The sequence below is a fragment of the Zootoca vivipara genome, chromosome 5 (assembly GCF_963506605.1).
Source record: "Zootoca vivipara chromosome 5, rZooViv1.1, whole genome shotgun sequence".
In the NCBI taxonomy this organism is placed as follows: Eukaryota; Metazoa; Chordata; class Lepidosauria; order Squamata; family Lacertidae; genus Zootoca; species Zootoca vivipara.
The window spans coordinates 30,711,313-30,730,360 of NC_083280.1; the positions used below are offsets into that span (position 1 = coordinate 30,711,313).

General features: G+C 44.4%; 1 protein-coding gene across 3 annotated transcripts in view; it reads right to left on the minus strand.

The window, feature by feature from the left end:
- SGPP2 (sphingosine-1-phosphate phosphatase 2) overlaps positions 1 to 15,183 on the minus strand; it is a 37,497-nt gene extending 22,314 nt beyond the window's left edge. The window contains exons 1-2 of one of the 3 annotated variants that reach the window (XM_035132569.2): positions 14,959 to 15,183; positions 5,689 to 5,847 (exon numbers count right to left, since the gene is read on the minus strand). In XM_035132569.2, coding sequence (XP_034988460.2) covers positions 5,689 to 5,847; positions 14,959 to 15,183 — 384 coding nt within the window. Of the gene's footprint in view, positions 1 to 5,688; positions 5,848 to 13,666; positions 14,920 to 14,958 lie in introns of those variants that run through there. The other 2 variants (XM_060274558.1, XM_035132568.2) reach the window with 2 other exon arrangements.
- Between the last annotated feature and the right edge of the window lie 3,865 nt (positions 15,184 to 19,048).

Here is a 19,048-nt window from a genome sequence, read left to right on the forward strand (position 1 = left end):
TGAAGGTTTATTCCTGCTATGGAGCAATTCTTGTCCCCACGTGTTCTGAACAATATGCAGAACCATTGTAGTCAAATAGCTTAACTTTCTGCTTAGAAGGTGTACATGAGCAGCACTGAGATTAAGCAAGTGGAAAATCCTTCTCCCACATACTTTAAAAGCCTGTTTTGAATAGGAGTTGTGTTTTCTGTATTTCCTCGTGCAACCTGGCAATGGGAAAACCAACTTCCTCGATCCATGAGTGTTCCAGTAAACTTTGGGACACACACTAATGCAATATATACATGTTTTACACCACCTGCTTTTTGGAGTTGATCAGTTTGTCACAGACCCCTCAAAACCATATTTCTTGTCCTTCAGTAAAACAAATCAATGAGATTGCAGCAAAGTGCTCTTATTTTCACCCATGTGGCAACAATTTGCAAATTGCTAAAGAACTGCTAAAACTTAGACACATGCCTGTTAAGCCATTAGAGGGGTGTGTGCTGCTGCAAAACTCTAAAGCCTACATATTTCTATACCACTCTTAATTTAGTACAAATAAAGACTGCTTTGCATCTTCTAGCCAAGTCAATGCAGTCAAATAAGCTCAATAATGTAACTGGAAAACTACATGGCAATTCATTCCATTTAGGTTATTTGCTCAGAACTTCAGTTTCCTGTGAACGAAACCTGCTAAAACCATTCCTGTCATGTGAAGAATGAGGCAATGTATAACGTCCAAGTTAACATTGGAAGAAGCTGATGAAAGCTGATGAAGCAACTTCCCTACGAGGAAAGCTTGTAGCATTTGGGGCTTCTCAGTTTAAAGACAAGGTGAGTGGTGACACAATAGGAGTTGATAAAATGATGCACGGCATAGGGGAAGTTCACAGAGAAATGCCCCCCTCCCATAACACTGGAACTTGTGAGCATTCAATGAAGCTGAATGTTGGGAGATTTAAGACAGATAAAAGGAAGTAAAGGTAAAGGGACCCCTAACCATGGTCCAGTCGTGGACGACTCTGGGGTTGCGCGCTCATCTCATTCTATAGGCCGAGGGAGCCGGCGTTTGTCTGCAGACAGCTTCCAGGTCGTGTGGCCAGCATGACTAAGCCACGTCTGGCAAACCAGAACAGCACACGGAAACGCCGTTTACCTTCCCGCTGGAGCAGTACCTATTTATCTGCTTGCACTTTTATGTGCTTTGGAACTGCTAGGTTCGCAGGAGCAGGGACTGAGCAACGGGAGCTCACCCCGTCGCAGGGATTCAAACCGCCGACCTTCCGCTCGGCAAACCCTAGGCTCTGTGGCTTAGACCACAGCACCAACAATGGAATTCACTCCCACAGGAAGGAAGCCGCAGTGACCACCAGCTTGGAGATATTTAAAGGGGGATCAAACAAATTCATGGAGAAGGCTATCAATGACTCTTAGCCATGGGAGGCAGTAATGCTTCTGAGTACCTGTTGCTAGAAACCGCAGGAGGGGAGAGGGATCTTGTGCTCAGGTCCTGCTTGCATGTTTCCTACAGGCATCTGGTTGGCTACTGCGAGTTCAGGATCCTGGACTAGTTGGGCTGCTGGCCCAATCTAGCAGGCTCTTCTCATGACTTTATGAAATTGAGGTTTTCAAGACATGCCTGAAGCAGAGGATGTCAGGGCTGGTATTAGATAGCGGGTGGATACCACAATACTTTTTAGGTTTGTCTCCCCAAGTGGCAGACTTCATAGTTTTTGCTCTGGAATGTCGAATGGCATTATCCGAGGAACATGCAGGAGCGCAGCAGCAACATGTCCCAATACCAGGCAGTGTGGAACGTTGTTAAACACAACTTGCTTATAAATTCACTTTTATTTTTGTTAATTTGAAGTATGGTTCTCAGACAGAAGTGGCTACTGCATCATTCCCAATACTTAAACACTGTGATATACTAAGAAACCTAAAAATGCCCCCTCCCTCCCCAAAAATTAGAAACCTAGAAAGCTGCCATAAATCAAGTCAGACCATCAATTCTCCTAGCTCAGTATTGTCCACACAGCCTGGCAGCAGATCTCCAGGGTTTCATGCTGGGTTCTCTCCCAATGCTATGTGGAAATGCAGGGAATTGAACCTGCAATGTTCAATTCCAGGTTCTCTACCACTGAGCCACAACTCTACATACTTTTTAACTTAGCAAATTAAGCAACTGGCTTGCCTGTGTGTTAACCAAAGAATGACCATTCTGATGCACCTAGCCTTGGGGGAAACTATTGAACGTATCTATATATTATCTCCAGCATGCAGAGAATGAAAACAATGACTATTTCTAGCCGGGAGATACTCTCCTTTGGACCCAGAGATATTGCCTAAAGTAATGCACCTTACTCAAAAAAAATGGAAAGTATTGGTCTCTCCCCCTCCCCCCATCTTTTCTGTTTGAGATTTTCCAAAAAGCATCTGAACTACAAGGGAGAGGGAGAAGAGAGGGTGAAATACACTCCAGTTCCATCCATCAGTTTGGCCTTTCTGAGTAACACCCAGCAGGCTCCAGCAGAGGTCACTACTACACACAGCTGCAAAAAGTTTTAAGTTTATGTCAATAATTATATTACAGTGGACGCTCGGGTTGTGAACGCGATCCGTGCGGGAGGCACGTTCGCAACCCGCAGCGTTCGCACCCGACATCTGCACGTCTGCTCACGCGCGGGTCGCAATTCAGTGCTTCTGCGCATGCGTGTGCACCAAAACCCGGAAGTAACCCATTCCGGTACTTCCGGGTTCAGCGCAGAGCGCGACCCGAGAAGACCCAACCTGCAGCGGCTGTAACCCAAGGTATGACTGTATTAAGCAGCTTCAAAATATGGGCACGAATATGGATTTTGGAGAATGAATACACAGCGGGGGGAAAGCTCACTGTCTGTTTTCGGTCAGTTATCCCAAGCCAGTGATGGGCAACCTTTTGAGCTTGGTGTGTCAAAATTTGCCCAAAAACCCGAGCATAACTCAGGTGGTGTGTCACTTTGAGAAAAACACCATAATTTATAGTTTAAATAACAAAAATTGTAATATATAACTGTATTTAATAAACCAAAAACTAATGATTTAACCAAACCAAACCAAAAACCCCTTATTTATCACAAAGTGCCCAGAGTTGTTGAGCTTTTGGGGGGAGCTGCTGACCAAAGTTTTGGAGGTTTTTTTGGGGGTGCAAAAGTTGCTTTGGTTTTTTTGGGGGATGCCCCAAAGCTGCTGCACTTTTTTTGGGGGGGGGGAAGAGAACAGAAATAAATGACGAATAATACCGTACCTCCGCTGGAACTAACACGCAGCACCGACATAGTCTGCCAAAGCGCCAAAAAACCCAGCACAGAACGGGTTAAAAAATGAACGCTGTTACACCCAATCATCGTCTGCCAAAGCACCAGAAAAATAGCACAAAAGGGTTAAAATACCAATCTCTGGCTACCAGCAGCAGCAACAACAAAAAAGGATCCAGATTTTAACAGGGGAGACAACAGGTTTTAACAGTGGAGACAAGCTGTAGTGTGAGGAGGAGCATGAGAACAAATGGGGGGGACAACAACAACAGTGTGAATGGGCCAATGGGGCGTGTGCCAGCAGTGAGGGCTCTGCGTGTCACGTCTGGCACACGTGTCATAGGTTCGCCATCACTGTCCCAAGCTGTTCAGTGTCCAGTTCTAATAACAATGACAATAACGTTTATTTATATCCCGCCTTCTCACCAGAGCAAGACTGAAGGCAGCTTACACAAATCAAAACAACACAGATAAGATACAAAAGGCTAAAAACATATAAAAGATAATAAATCTAACAGAATTTAAACCTATTAAAATATAGATACCAAAAACAGTACAGCACAGCAAAGCCATTTCTTAAAAATAAAAAAACAGTTCCCAAAGGCCTTTTGGAATAAAACAGTCTTTGCTTGCCAGCGGAAGGACAACAAGGAGGGAGCCAGTCTAGTTTCTTTAGGGAGAGAGTTCAGTGGGAGCAGCCACTGAGAAGGCCCTTTCCCGCATCCCCACCAAGCGTGCCTATGAAGGTGGTGGGACTGAGAGAAGGTCCTCACCCAAAGATCTCAGAGCCCAGGCAGGTGTGTATGGGTGAATACAGTCCTCCAGAAAGCCTGGGCCTAAAACTCCTGAAAAGGTAGCAAGTCTAAAATCATCGACGAGGGAGAGCCAGTGCAACCAAGTGGCGTGAGTACTTCAACTTAAAAAGCAAGGTTTGCCAGGTTCAGTTCAGCTTAGGCATATGAGGGCCAATTTACACTGTCTGTCACCGAGGTGGTATAGCTGCATGGGAATGACCATATGATCTCCATTTTCATGTGGCAAGGTGGGCTTGTTTGTTTGTCTTTAGAACATGGAGCGTGGAGAGCATTTCAGAGATGTGTAAATTTGCAACAAACGTTAACCCATGTGAAAACTGAAGCCATAAAGTGGCTTGGAAGTTCTGTAACTGAGTGTTTTATTGCCCTGATTCACTGAGGGAGGTCTGGGCACAGAAACAGGAATCCTTGCCAAGTATTCCCTGCTGGCGCAAAAGAGGCTGCCAATGCACACAATTTATCTGCCCAGGTGTCTGTCAGGTGTATGTGCAAAGTTCAGTTGGTGACTAGGGCTGTCACCTTCAACAGCGCTCACCAACCAACCATCTCCTGCAGAGACAATGGACACACACTGTTGAGGGTGGATATCAATGAAGGTAAGCTCTACCTTTTCTCAAAAGGCTATTCAGCCACAACTGTACAAACACACACACCCCCAAAAACACACACAGAGAGATTTTCAAACACTGCAAGAGCAAGCAGTTATGTTTGCTAAATTTTTATCCTGGTGTATCCCAAAACAGTATGAACCCATGCTAGAAATCAACCACCAACTGGATGGAATGCCAGTTGTGTAAAGGGTGAGACTTGTACATTCCAAACTGAAGACAAGAACTTTGAACTTCAGGCAAAACTTTTTTAAAAAATGAATTTAATACAAAAATTAAAATTGCATATAAATCAAGCTCAACCTATAAAATAAGTACCATTTTTTAATGTTACCTTTTCAAAAGGCACACTTTCATCCTTTCTGTTTCCAGAGTGGTGGGCATGGTATTATGTTGCAGCCAAAATAAAAGCAGGCATTGTGGTATCTTAAAGACCAACCAGTTTTATTATGGTTTGAGGCATTTTCATTGACTAGAATCCATTCCCTTTAGATGCAAGATGAAGTAGAGTCTAGTCCATGAAAGCTTTAAATCTGTGAGCCTTTAGGGTGTCCCCAGATCTTTCGTTGCTAGAATTGTCAAAAGTTATACAGCTTGATTGCCAACCAGAAAGCTAGAGGGCCTTCTGGCGGTTCCCTTGCTACGAGAAGCCAAATTACGGGGAACCAGGCAGAGGGCCTTCTCGGTAGTGGCACCCACCCTGTGGAATGCCCTCCCACCAGAGGTCAAAGAGAATAACAATTACCAGACCTTTAGAAGGCATCTTAAGACAGCCCTGTTTAGGGAAGCTTTTAATGTTTGATGGATTTCTGTGTTTTAATATTTTGTTGGAAGCCGCCCAGAGTGGCTGGGGGAACCCGGCCAGATGGGCGGGGTATAAATAATAAAATATTATTATTATTATTATTATTATTATTATTATTATTATTATTAGAAAAATGTTACAACAACTTGCACATATATAGTAATAATCCAAGCAATACTTACGGACCACATAAGTATCAGCCTTCTGGCAACATAGGGGTTAATGCTCCAGTAAGTGAACGGGAGGAATGTGATGTAGAAAACCTCTTGACCCATTGCAGCTGAAATCCTGAACAGGTAGTAGTAGAAATAATTCTTTACAACATATTCTTGTGAACAGTCCTAAGAGAAATTGTTTTGTAAAGGTTAATATGTTTTGCTGAAGAGAAACCAATGTTACTTCGCCACTCTAACAGCCCTCCAGAAACTAATTTGTTATCCAAATGATCTTTTTGCATGTGACATTTGGGTCCTCATGTTTTAACACGTGGGTGCAATGCATTTCCTGCCTAACTGGCATTTTTTAAAAATATAATTTGTTAAAAGTGTCTTTTAACCCACATTAATCTATTACATCATGCAAAATAGCAAAGCAGATAATGCGCCAAAAAATTTAAAAGCCTAAAAGATGTAACAGCCTGCTTTTTATTTGCTAAGCTAAAACCAACTAAAGAATAAGCAAAAAACGAATCAAATCCATGTTCTACAAGATACCATGACGATAAGGTATTGTTCTGAATATATAACAAGGAGGAGAACCAAGAAACCATAATTCAATCTGTCCCTGTGATCAGAACAAAAACCTATAGGGCTTATTTTAAAAAACAGCAACACTCAGTATACATTTTATTTTATTTGCAACATTATTCAAATGTTACTATATCACAGTGAATGGCACACAATGAAAATCTTCTTCCCTGGACAAGACACATGCAACCAGCATTTATCTTCTCAACAGAAAGGCGTTTTTCTAGTCTGAGAATACCATTAACACCCACAAATCAACGAAGTTCTTATGTGAGTGTTGACGTGCGCAGGCAGTGGGGGCAGAGGACAGGATACAGCATTTCCTTTACGTTTTCCAAACGGAAGTCTCCCTACACTTTGCTTCTCATATGGGGGCGGGGAGCTGCTGGTTGGAAAACAAAAGGAAAACCTCCACTTTAGGCACATGCCTTCTCAAACAGCCAACTGCTCTCAAAGGGCGAGGGACACCTTTCTAAGGTGGCATGGATAGTTGCAAAGGCAGATGCAGACATCTTACTCTCAGTGACTGAGACAGCAGACTGAGCATTTGCTCACTGACATCCTTGCCTCCCCAATGCACTATAAAGAGGGGCAAAGTTGCCAGTACAAAAACTAGCATTACTTGCAAGTTTTGCAGGGCATGTGGCCAGGCACTTTTGAAGACAGGAAACTGGATTGGGTGGAATTCTGGCCCAAGACAGGAAGCCAGTTCTTGGGTTCTCAAGGCCAAGCTAGATGTGATGCTTGTCATTTTTCATCGTCATTAGATCTATTTGTCACCGCACAATAGACTCCAGCATACAAGATTTAAAAATCAATATAGCCACCAACAATTAATGAAACACTTATCCTGCTGAGGATAATATAAAACAGTAACAAGCAAACAAACAAGCAAGCAAACAAACAAACAAACACATTATATTATAGGCCAAGATAAGAAAGACATCAGATAGGAACCACAAAATGGTGACTTCCCCATCAGGGAAGATGGTGTGAGTGAAGATTTATGTCAGGAACAAGGGGGGAGGGAATAAAGATCTACATTGAGAACAGGGGGCACTCAAATCAACCTTACCCAATGGTTTAAGTGGGAACCTAAGGCCATCGTGTCGGAGAAGGGCCCCACTCTGAATCACACCCAGTGGGTACAGAGCCCAGGAGCCCCCACCATTTCCTCCCAAAGGGTGGGATGAGAACAGTAGAGCCTCCTACTCACCAAGGAGCCACCAGGTAGAGGCATCATTGTGGGGAAGGTGTTGAAAGGGAGCAGACAGATCTAGTCTCCAAGGAGCATGCCACAGCCATAGCTGCCACCACGAGAGTGGCAGCAGGAAATGCCTTCCTTGAAGGCCAGATTTGCTGCTCCTGTGAATCCTTCCACCTGAGGCAGTCACCTCTCCTTGCCTCATGGATGAGTTGGGCTCATTTGTCCCCTTCTAACTATATCTGGGAAAGCTGAGTTTTATTTAAGTGAACAAGCTATGCAAATCTGATGAAAAGGGGGGGGAGGGGGGGAGGGGGAGGGGGAGGGGGAGGGGGAGAGGGAGAGAGAGAGAGAGAGAGAGAGGGAGAGAGGGAGAGGGAGAGAGAGAGAGAGGCTGTCCAGCCAGAAACCAAACAAATTCATAGTTATGAAATGCATCGTGCGGGGAAGTTTGAACCACATAATTTAATTGACGTTAATGATATTTTCTTCCTGCTTGATTTTCAGAGTAATTTCCTTCAAGGCAACTCCAGCTTGTTGTACAATGGTCTGAAGCAGCGCCCGCTAACCATGTGTCTTCCAGAGATTTTGAAGCAGAACTCCCATCAGTCCCAGCCAGCATGACTGTATACTCCAAAAACACCAAGCACTGGAGGTAGGACTGGGACAGATACCTGCCTGAAACCCTGGAGAGTCACTAGCAGTCAGTGTAGACTTATACTGAGCTAGATGGACCAATGGTCTGATTCAGTAGAAGGCAGCTTTCCATGGAGGAAGGATGCAGACAAAAAGCTAAATGGAAACAGGGCCCTGGGAGCAGCAAACTGCCAGCCAGTCTGGTATGGTGGCTGTTCAAATCTCATTCAGCCACAAAGCTCAGTGTGTGACTTTAATGCAGTCTTCTCTCAGCAAAGTCTACCACTAGGAATAGGTGAAACTGACAATTTTGATCTCTCTTAGTTTCTCTGCTTTCCATTCTTAAGTTCAGTTCTTTACATTTTCACATCAGTTTGTGATTTTTATTTTTTTTAAGTCCTCTTGAAAATTCGTCAGCATTTAAGTGTGAATTTCTCAAAATAAACATTTTTTAAAAATGCAGTTTAGCCTAATACGAACATTTTTGCAAGGCAATTTCCCCCAGTACAATGCATTTTTGAATGTTCTTTTTATTTCATGCACACTTTAGCCTGGAATATGCAGGGAACATTGGTGGGAACATTGCACTGCAAAATTCAGAGTAGTGCAAATTTTGAAAGATGACTGTGCTTTGGTTCATGTGTTGTTTGCAAAGAGTTGGCTCATGTATTGTTGGTGGAAATTAGGTTGGTTTGCCTTTAAAAGCAAAGTGAATTTCTCCCTCATCTCTACCTACCAGGGTAAGAACCTTTTGAGGGCAAAATGTGGGAAATTATGTACAGTTGACCAGGCGTGTCCAACAGGTAGATCGTGATCTACTGGTTGATAGCACAGTTGTCCCAGGTAGATCGCAATATGAAGTTTGGTGATCACCTTTGGCCAACCCTCCCCCCAAAAAAGCTCAACAACTTTGGCCACCCCTCCCAAAAAAACTCAACAACTCCTGGCAACAACAATGGGTAGGTCACAGCCGGTCTTTTTATACTGTGAGTAGATCTCAGTCTCTTGGGAGTTGGATGTGCCTGCAGTAGACCATCCCAGGTTGCTTGCAGACAGGGCAGGATGAACATGCAATAAATAAAAACAAAATGTGTGCATTTTTTTAAAAAAATGCACACCACTTACTAGAATAAAACACCTCTAAGCAGTTTACAAAGAACACTGGGCAGGAAGCTCAACAATGGTCAGAGAGGACCTGGATACGTATGACATGATGAAAAGGCAAATGGAAAATATGGGAGGATGAGAAGGAGTGCAAAAAAGAAGAGAGATGAAAAACAATAGGCTGTGGGGAAATCACACAGAACCTAGGGACAAGAGGAGCTGTGTGTGGTTAAGATAAAGGTGAAGGGAAAACAGCTAAAGAGCAGGGCAGCTGTGTTGGCAACAAGTTTTTAATTACTTCTGTGAATAGCCTCCAGATATAAGGACCTTGCCATCATTGGCAGTGATTAAGCCTTTCTGTTTTCTTACTCCAAGAAACATGTAGGGAATGCTCTCCTATTGTGATGCACATGAATTATCCTGTAACATTATCCTGGACAGACTACAACAGAACTTTGAGAGAAGCTTAAATCTCTGAGGGGCAAAGAGCAACACACCATATCCGGTACCCAGGGCTGCATCTAGATACAGTACCTGCAACTTGCAAGCTTACCTCCAGCTGTCACTGGTTATTAAAACAATTGTGAATCGATTGTCCTTCTTCCTAAGAGGCTGTGGCAGTGTAGATGGGACCGTTCCCTGGTATACCGTATTTCACAACCTGTTCCCTTGAAAAGTGATGTGAAAACAGGAATGTAGGCACTCTCAATGGCACAGGTTTCCCACAAGAATGAAAAATGTGTGCCTTCAAGGCTCTGTTCAGGTTCTAGGCAGCAGACACGTCTAAACTCACCATCCTTGTATTTTTCCAGAGATGTTAACATGGATGTTTACTTCTAAATTATTTGTGAGACTCCCATAGCAATCTAAAAATGGTTATACTTTACTGAAAGAAGCAAGTGTCTTAAATTATTAAATTTCCCTTATGAAGTATTAAACACATGATCTAGTTACAAACAAAAGTATTCAGTTGAGCTCAGCTCCAGACGTGGGGGGGGGGGGCAGTAATTTCAAGAATAATTTTCAAAAGACATGCTAGTTTTCAATGCACAGGGACTATTTGTCACCGCGGAGCATTCAAAAATGTGATTCCTTTCCATTTAGGAAAGTCTGTGTGCCAGAAAATTCTGCTGCATCAGTTTATCTGATCTGGCTCAGCCTTCATCTAAAGCAAAAGATTATAATGTGTGGTTGTAAACCAGATTTTTCTTCTTCATGTACACATGCGTTTCTACACAAATACCCCTACCTGTTCTGCTTTCAGCAATAAACATAATGCAATAAAACCTCAAACCTGCTCCTCCTCCTTTGCTTTCACCAGCACAAGAATTGCAATATTGAGTTTCTATAGTTTAATACCCAACTGAGGAACATGATTCGACAATACTAATCCTCAGCACTCATTTAGAGCTTTGTATCTTCAAAGGGTTGTGCAACATTAATAAATTAAGCTCCACTACTCTAATGAAGCCATCACTCCTACTTTGTGTAGAAAAATGAGTTGCCGAAGGCAAATAAATAGGTGTTCTCAGATTTGGGATTAGAATCTGAGTGTTACCGGTGATCAGACCCACACAATGCGCAATAGCCAATTCTGACTCTACTTAGGCTTATTTTTAAAATTAACTATAATTTGTGTGCCAAATTAATATTGTTCAGTAAAATGCTGAAGGCAATGCAATCCAAAATTACGAAAGTCTTTCAGATATTGTGGCCTCCAGGATTTGAAATACATTAGCTCTGCTGTGCAGTTACCAAATGATGCAGGGCTGAAGGCAAGTAGGATTTTAGCAGACTTTGCAGATTTATTTAACGATTTTGAAATCATGTAAAAGTGGCAGCTAGGGCCTTAAGACACCTACAAGGCAACGTCAGTTTCACCCAACATAAGCAGACCCTTTATGAGATCTTGCTAGATTTTCAGTGGAGAACTACCTTTCTGGGGGCCAAACTAGATGCAACAGTGGCAGGCACAATCACTTTCATGCGTCTATCCATAATTATATCTATCTAGCAATAACCTCAAAAGGAAGGGAGTTGAATCATCATTCCTGAAGTCAATTGTCCAAACTCAAAGCCCAGCACCAACACCAGAAATGAACCAGACATGGAGAAGAAGCAGAATTGGATGCTTCCAATCAGCTGCTTGCCGCACCAGAGGAAGGAAGGGTGGACTTTTTCCCCACCTCCTTTTGACAGGGCCCAGATTTTCTCCATGAATTGGATCATTCAGATGTGAGTGCCTGGCTTTTCTCAAAGATAAATTAAGCGATTCCCCATCTTTTTCATTCCCACTGTGGGCAACCATTGGCCCTCCAGATATGCAGTTACCATTATCCCTGGCCACTGGCCATGCTTGCCGGGGCTGATGGGAGATGCAGCTCAACAACACCTGGAGAGCCAAAGGCTCTCCACACCTGCATTAGAAATTTGCTCTTTGGAGCTGCTCCTCTGCGTAGAACTAAGCTGATGTATTGATTGAGGGAAGGAGGGAGGAAAACCGTACTTGGAGGAGTGGGGAGAAACAAAATCTGCACACCAGCATATAGTATGTGTGTTATGTATTTAAAAAGCACGTGTGAAAGACAGAATAAGTGGAATGGTAGGAAAGAGCAAGGCAATGGAGACCTTTAAGGTGGAAAGAAGTTTTTTTAAAAAAATGTTTCCATTATTCTGAATATGAAAAAGCTCATTCATTCCACTAGAATATGAATGAAGAACCTCTAACTCTCATAAGCCCCAGCTGACAAGGTCAAGGATGAGAGTTGCAGACCACTGCCATCTGAAGGGCCATAGGCTGTAGACAAGAGTTTCCCAAACTTGGGTCTCCAGCTGTTTTTTGGACTACAGCTCCCATCATCCCCAGCTAGCAGGAACAGTGGTCAGGGATGATGGGAATTGTAGTTCAAAAAAATAGCCAGAGACCCAAGTTTGGAAACCCTGTTGTAGGTCATATAGCCAAAATCATTCATGATTCTTGCATAATAATTCTCCCCCTGTGCCTAGATTGGGATTTTCTTGATATGTTTAATCAAGAAAATCCCAATCTAGGCACAGGGGGAGAATTATTATGCAAGAATCACATCAAAGTAACTTGAAAACTCATATTTCTTCCACAGAGTGATTATACATTTAAACAAAAAAGTCAGTTCCAATAACAGTTGAATTGCTGTTAGTACTGTGCTCTCCCCGCCCCTGTTGTGCTCTCCTATAATTAGTCTTTTGTGGCAAATCATAGTTTGCCATTATGTGTGAAACAGGAAAATACCATAGTTTGATATTTTGCTAGGAAACGACCAATGGAGCCATTCATTAAATCTAATTCAGCAGCGGGCACGGAGACAGATTAATCTTCTTCAAACATCAGATAAGTAAAGAGTTACAGTGCAACTAGATCGCATTACCTCTTACATTCAAAAAGTATACAAAGAGAAACAGAAAGTATGCCAGTTGCGACTATAACTATTGACACAAGGGCTTTTCACATCAGAATAAAGACCGTCTTGCTTGGATTGGAGAGGATCTGAAGGGGAAAAATGGGAAAGCTATGGAACAAAAGAATAGGGGGGTGAACTCAATTCAGGAGGAAAGTAGTTGGCTGAGATGACACAAGAAACAAACCAAATTTGGGAAAGGAAGAGGAGGAAGGCAGGGAGGGCCACAACATCCGCTCTGTAAACTGAAGGTCTCATGTTCAAGCCAGATGGGTGGGGTATAAATAATAAATTATTATTATTATTATTATTAGCCCAGACATCTCTAGATAGGGCTCAGAACGTTGCCCGCCCGGGACACTGAAGTGCTGCACTTGGCATGAGACAAGTTCCTGTGTTCCTGAGGAGGAGGAACAATAGCACAAGAAAGAAAAACGAAAGCTGCAGCCCTAGAACCACTTTTCTGGGAATAAGCCCTGTGGATCATAATGGGACTTGATTCCAAGGAGACATGTATGTAGGACTGCACTGTAAAGTGCAGAAGCAATAAGTTGGAAACAAACAAGATAACAAATTGAGCATGGGAGGACATAATACAAAGGGAAGAGACTTTTGGTACATTTACGTGATAAACCCTTGCTCAGAGACCTCCAGTCTTTTGAGACAAGAGGATAAACAAACTGAAGTGGTCAGATATTAGTAACTCATCTACAAAGTCCACCTGAATAGTGAAGTATTTCATAAAAGTCACACATTCACCCTCTTTAGCAGTGCTACGCAGGTAGCACACTTGAATCTTGGTGCATAGTGCCCACACAATCAGAATTAATTAGTTTGTGTCTATTTTCAACAGAGTTCAGTTTGGGCACATCGCAATAGCTATTATCACAGAGTGGTATTGTTTCTATTTGTGCACAATGGTTTCCATGGAATTCTATGACATAGAACTGTGAGGGGGGGAAGATCTCTTAACACTTAAGCACTCTTGCCATGCTCAAGGGAAGCGTTACAGTTTCAAAGAGTAAGCCAACATTACCTTATCAAGTTCCTGTTTGCGTTAGTACAGAATCATTCCAGTCTGCTGGTAAAAAGGAAATCAATGGCTAGGATACGAAGAATACATAAGGAACTGTACAATAGGAAAGTATCTCATTCCTTCCTCTTCCCTATAACCACCTGTGATCCCCCCAAAAGTATTGCTTTGGGATCAGCGGAGCCTTTAAACAATCTGGGGCAGGGGCTAAATTGGAGGAATTCCTTCTCTGAATTCCTTTAAAGTTAACATATTTTGATCCAAGCCAATATGTTTATGATGTCACAATATCTGAGGTTTATTATAATTTTCTTCTGACATCATAGAACTTAATCAATTCTGGGAGCAGGAAGGAATACAATGTTCACATTTTCAGTTTTATTGAAGTGTCCAATTTTTCACTTAGTTTCTCACTGAAAATACCATCACCCTACCTATGTAAGGTCAAATTGAATGTTGTCACACTATACCATGATTTTGTACTTTATTTTAAATGAATGCAAATCAGCAACTCTTTGGAAAGTGTCAACTCATTCACAAATTCTGAAGCAAATATCTCATCACCCGCTATTCCTTTTGCTGGGGGGCGGGGCGGTTATCCTATAACCCAATCACCTAATTTGCTTTCATTTAAAATTAACTTGAAAAATACAGCAGCCTAGGAAATTTGCTAGATGCAAGTCAGGTAGGTATAACACTGCCAAATTCTTCTGCAGCAATATCGTTCCATGATATTGCAGGGTCTGCCTTCCATATCTGTGCTCTGGCATGTCAACACGAGCGCAGCACAACCGAGGTCGAAGGCTGCGGTGCTCGGCTTGAAATGAAAAGCGTCCCGCACAATATCTTCGGCTAACCCTGATGTCCTATGCTTGCAACTCAATTATTGCTGAGCAAAGAAACGGGGGCTGCAGTTCTTTCTTCTTCCCCTCCCTCCCTCCCTCCCTCCTTCCTTTAACCTTCCTTACTTGAACAACAGGATATCCATCCGCCTCCGCGAGAAAAAGAGGTGGGAAAGGAGCCAGATAGTGGGGCGAGAGACCCGGACAGGGCAAACCTGTGCAAGACTGAGAAGAGCCCATTTCCTCGAGATAGCAAGCATTCCGCGCGCTCTCGCAACTCACCTGCATTCAAGGAGGTGCCATTTCCTCCATCCAACGTGCCAAGCTCCTTATCTGTTTCTAAGACGCGCTTCTGGGTCAGAGGCTACAACTTGAGCCCCGGTACCTTTTCCTCTCCCCCCTCCCCGCCGCTGTTTCAATTAACCCCTTCCTCTCCCTTTGTAACTTTCTTACCTTCCAGCCGTTGCTGGCGGCGCTGGGGGCCCGAGGGTGGGCGCGCTGCTTGTCCGGACTGCTGCGGCCATTGGCGACGTCCCTCGCGGACAGCTGGTGGGGGCTGCCATTCCCCACCGCGCCGGCCTGCTCCGCCCCTCCCTCGGAGGCCGGGAAGAGCCCGCAGCGGCGCTGGAAGCGGGCCACGGGCTGCGAGTCCATCAGGCGGCGGACCAGGCAGGCCATCCTCCTTCCCGGCGGCTGGGGACTCGCTTCCCCCGCTCAGGCGCGGCGCGCAAACACAGCCCAGCCCGGCCGGCCACCGCGTTGCGAAGGAGCCAAGGAGAAAGGGCGGGGCTCCGGGCGCCCCGCGGACAGGTGCAGGCGGCGAGGCCCCGCCCACCCTTTGCCGCTCCTACGCCGCAGCCCACGACCCTCCTTGCCCCGCCCCGCCCCGCCTTGGATGACGAGGGCGGGAAAGGTGACAGGGTGATCTCCTCGTCCGACAGGAGCGCAAGATTGCTGCAGGAACCTGCTCTTTGTGGAGCTGAAATCAATGCCAATCAAACCCAGCCAACTCCACACCTGCCTACCTACCCAATCTTTCTTGCGAAATACTGCAAATGATCTTTCTTCTGCTCTGGTGGTGGTTAAGTGTTGGGCTGAGACCCAGGTTCAAATCGCCACTCCGCCAGGAAGCTCCTTGGGGAAACTTGGACGACGCACTGATTCTTAGCTGAACCTACCTTCAAGGCTGTTGCAGGGACAGAGGTGTACCTAGGCTCTTGCGCCCTTGGCAATGACCTTGGCAATGACCATGGACCAGAAACCCCAAAAGTTTCCTCCTCCTTGCCTTTCACGCTCCGCCAGTGACTTCCTCCACGCAGAGGCGGTTTTAGGGCAGTACAACTGGTTCAGCAGCACTTGGCACCATGCTGCAGGGGGCGCTATGACAATGCTGTAGAATGGAGCATGAGAGACAGGGGCACTGAATTTTAGAACCACACAGGGCACAGCTGACATTTGAGAGCCTAAGTCCACAGCCATAAAAATTGGGTCTGCTCTGCCTTTCCTCCTCTTCCTCCATCAGTCTGCCTGCCTGCCTCCCAGCCTTCCTCCTTCCTTCCACTCACTGCTTTGCATTCTTCCTCCTTCTGCCTTTCCTTTCTTTTTCCTCCTCTGGCAACTCTTATTACTCTCTCCATCTTTCTCCCCTCTGAGTCCACTCACACTTCTAATAGCACTGTGGGAGGCCCCACAGAGCTGCTGCTGTGGCCCATGCCAGTGACTGGATTCTCCCACCCTGGCACCTGGAGGAACATGAAAATCTCGTCTAGATGCCCAGAGTAGCAGAAGGACAGTCCAGGCAGTGCATGGATGGGCAGGCTGGCTTCTAGCCACTCTAAGCTAGAGTGGAGAGGTTCATTTTTTGTGCCCTCCTTGGGCCTAGGCCTTTGGTGAGGACCAAACCAACCCCTAGGTGCAACTTCTGTGTGAGGACAAAGAGGAGGGATGCAGGGACATACTGTCACAACTCACAAGTAATCCTGTGTGCTCAGAAGGAAATCATTTTACGGTTTGGTTAGCCTACAGCATAGTGCTCATAATGCCAAGGTTGCAGGTTCGATCCCTGTATGGGACAGCTGCATATTTCTGCATTGCAGGGGGTTGGAGTAGTAGATGATCCTCTGGGTCCCTTCCAACTCTACAATTCTATGAGTCTACATTTAGTGAGGCTTGCTGCCGTTTAAGTTATATAGGGCTGTAGCCTTAGTTACAGAGCATAAGAAGGAAGTGGAATTGAAATGTAACCAACAAAATCAATGGGTGTGCTAAGGCCAAAGAAAGCTACTGAATTTAGCAAATTTAGCTACTGAATTTAGCAATTTAGAAAAGAGATTTGCTAAATTTTCAGCATAAGCCAAACTGCTTCTGCTCAAATTCCCCCTTGAATTCAAGGTAAGTGGAGTTGGGACTGCAGCCTTAGTTAAAGTTCATTCACTACCAGTAGTACAGTATGTATGAGTTACAGTGTCTCAGCCAGAATCAGGAGAGGTGCTGTCCAACAAGTCTGACACAGCTGCGTTACATCTGCCACTTGGGACCCACATAAAGCAGGGCTTTGTCTCGTTATGCTCATCTTGAAACAATAGGATCACCTTTAAATTGTCCTGGCTGATTAAGCTCATCAAGTGGTGCTCTGAGTCTATTGTTGATTTTCTAGAAGAAGAAGTTTCTCTTTTCTTTTGCAGGTGCTACTTATCTGCCAGCCTACTTTGGGCTGTGGTGCCACTTTAACTGGGGCTAAACAAGACTGCAATGCAGATGCGCCTGTTTACAGAGTACTGCTCTCAGCACAGCCTCGTGCCCTCATTTTGATGCTGTTGTGCACAAAGCTTTGTGCTGCACACTTCACTGTGGTCCCGGCGTTCTGCCACACAGAATAGAGAGGGTCATCTGCTCAAAGCGTAAGGAGAGACCCCAAGGTCCAACCTCATTTGCACCCATACTATTGCCCCAAAGAAAGCTCATTCACACAGCACCTTGCCACTGATTAAGGCTGCGGTTCTATTCAAGCTTTCCTGGGGATCCCATGAAATTCTGTAGGCTTCCTTCTGAGTACGCTTGTATAGGATTGGACTGCAAAGGTGCGTAACCCAGAGGACAGTGTGCCACAATCAAGGGAGCCAAATAAATAAAATAAATAAAAACATCAATATGCCTGTAGAGCAGACAGCACCAATTAACACAAAAAGTCTTGTGTTACATACAAGTCCTTTGAAATACAGTATATTCAATATTTTGCTGACCTTACTCTAGGAAACCAGAGTTAAATGAGTTTAACTTAAGCTTAATGTGAAATTATTTGGTATGGTATCGTGGCATAAATGCAATCAGGACACTTACAAGAAGCATTAATTTAAAATCACGGAACATTAAGTATCTGATCCATCTTCTTCGATATACTTTTTTTTGCGTGTGGAAACTTTGCAAAGACACATCACAGACATTTTGCCTAGAAGCCCCAAGAAACTTAATGCCCCTCTTTTTTAAAATATAAAAACAACAACAACTCCAGCCCTTTCCCCAACAAATCTGTTTGTAAAAAGGAGTACCCACAGAATGGCCTGGAAGTAAACATACTGTAAACATACCTTCCAATCGGCATTCAGACCTCACCATGGGACTGAAACTGCCTTGGTCGCGCTGGTTGGTGATCTCCAGCGAGCTAGGGACAAAGATGAGAGCTGTTTCCTAGTTCTGCTGGATCTCTCAGCGACCTTTGACACCATCGGCCATAACATCCTTCTGGACCGTCTAGAGGGGCTGGGAGCTGGGGGTACTGTCATACAGTGGTTCCATTCCTTCCTCCTGGACCATGTTCAGAAAGTGGTGTCAGGGGATGAGTGTTCAGACCCCTGGGCACTCACTTGTGGGGACTGTCTCACCAGAGTGGTGCATGCTCTGGTTATCTCCCGCATGGACTACTGCAATGCGCTCTATGTGGGGCTACCTTTGAAGGTGACCCAGAAACTGCAATTAATCCAGTCTAGTTTCTGCAATTCTTGGAAAACAAAGCCACCAGCATTTGTTATCCCAGAGGGCTACTTTCATATCTCTCTCCATGTATAAGAACCAGTTAACTATAGTGGCCAGAGCGGCAGACACAGACAGGATGGAATTTGCTACTTGGTCACATGTTTGCTGAATAACTATAGGAACAGGAAGCTACCGGTACCATTGATCTAGCCAGCTTAGTACTGTCGACTCCAATTGGTAGTGGCTGTTCAGGGACTTAGAGAAGGGTCTGCACCATCACTTCCTACCTAATGCTTTTACATAACAGGTGAGAACCCTGCTCCTCAGGGGCCACAAGTTATTTAGGCCTCATTTTATCTAGCCCCACTCTCACATCCTATCCGAGTTCCATCCTGTGTAATTGCTCCTTTCTATGTAATTTCAGAATCAGAACAACTGGAAAGGGCAGCATTTTATTGAATAGAAATAAATCAATGTTTGCTTTTTGAACTTTTTTTCTTGGTTGCAAGACTTTTGGGGAAAGAAATAGTGCCCCATCTATCTGAGAACAAGTTGGTAGATGTGTGTGTGT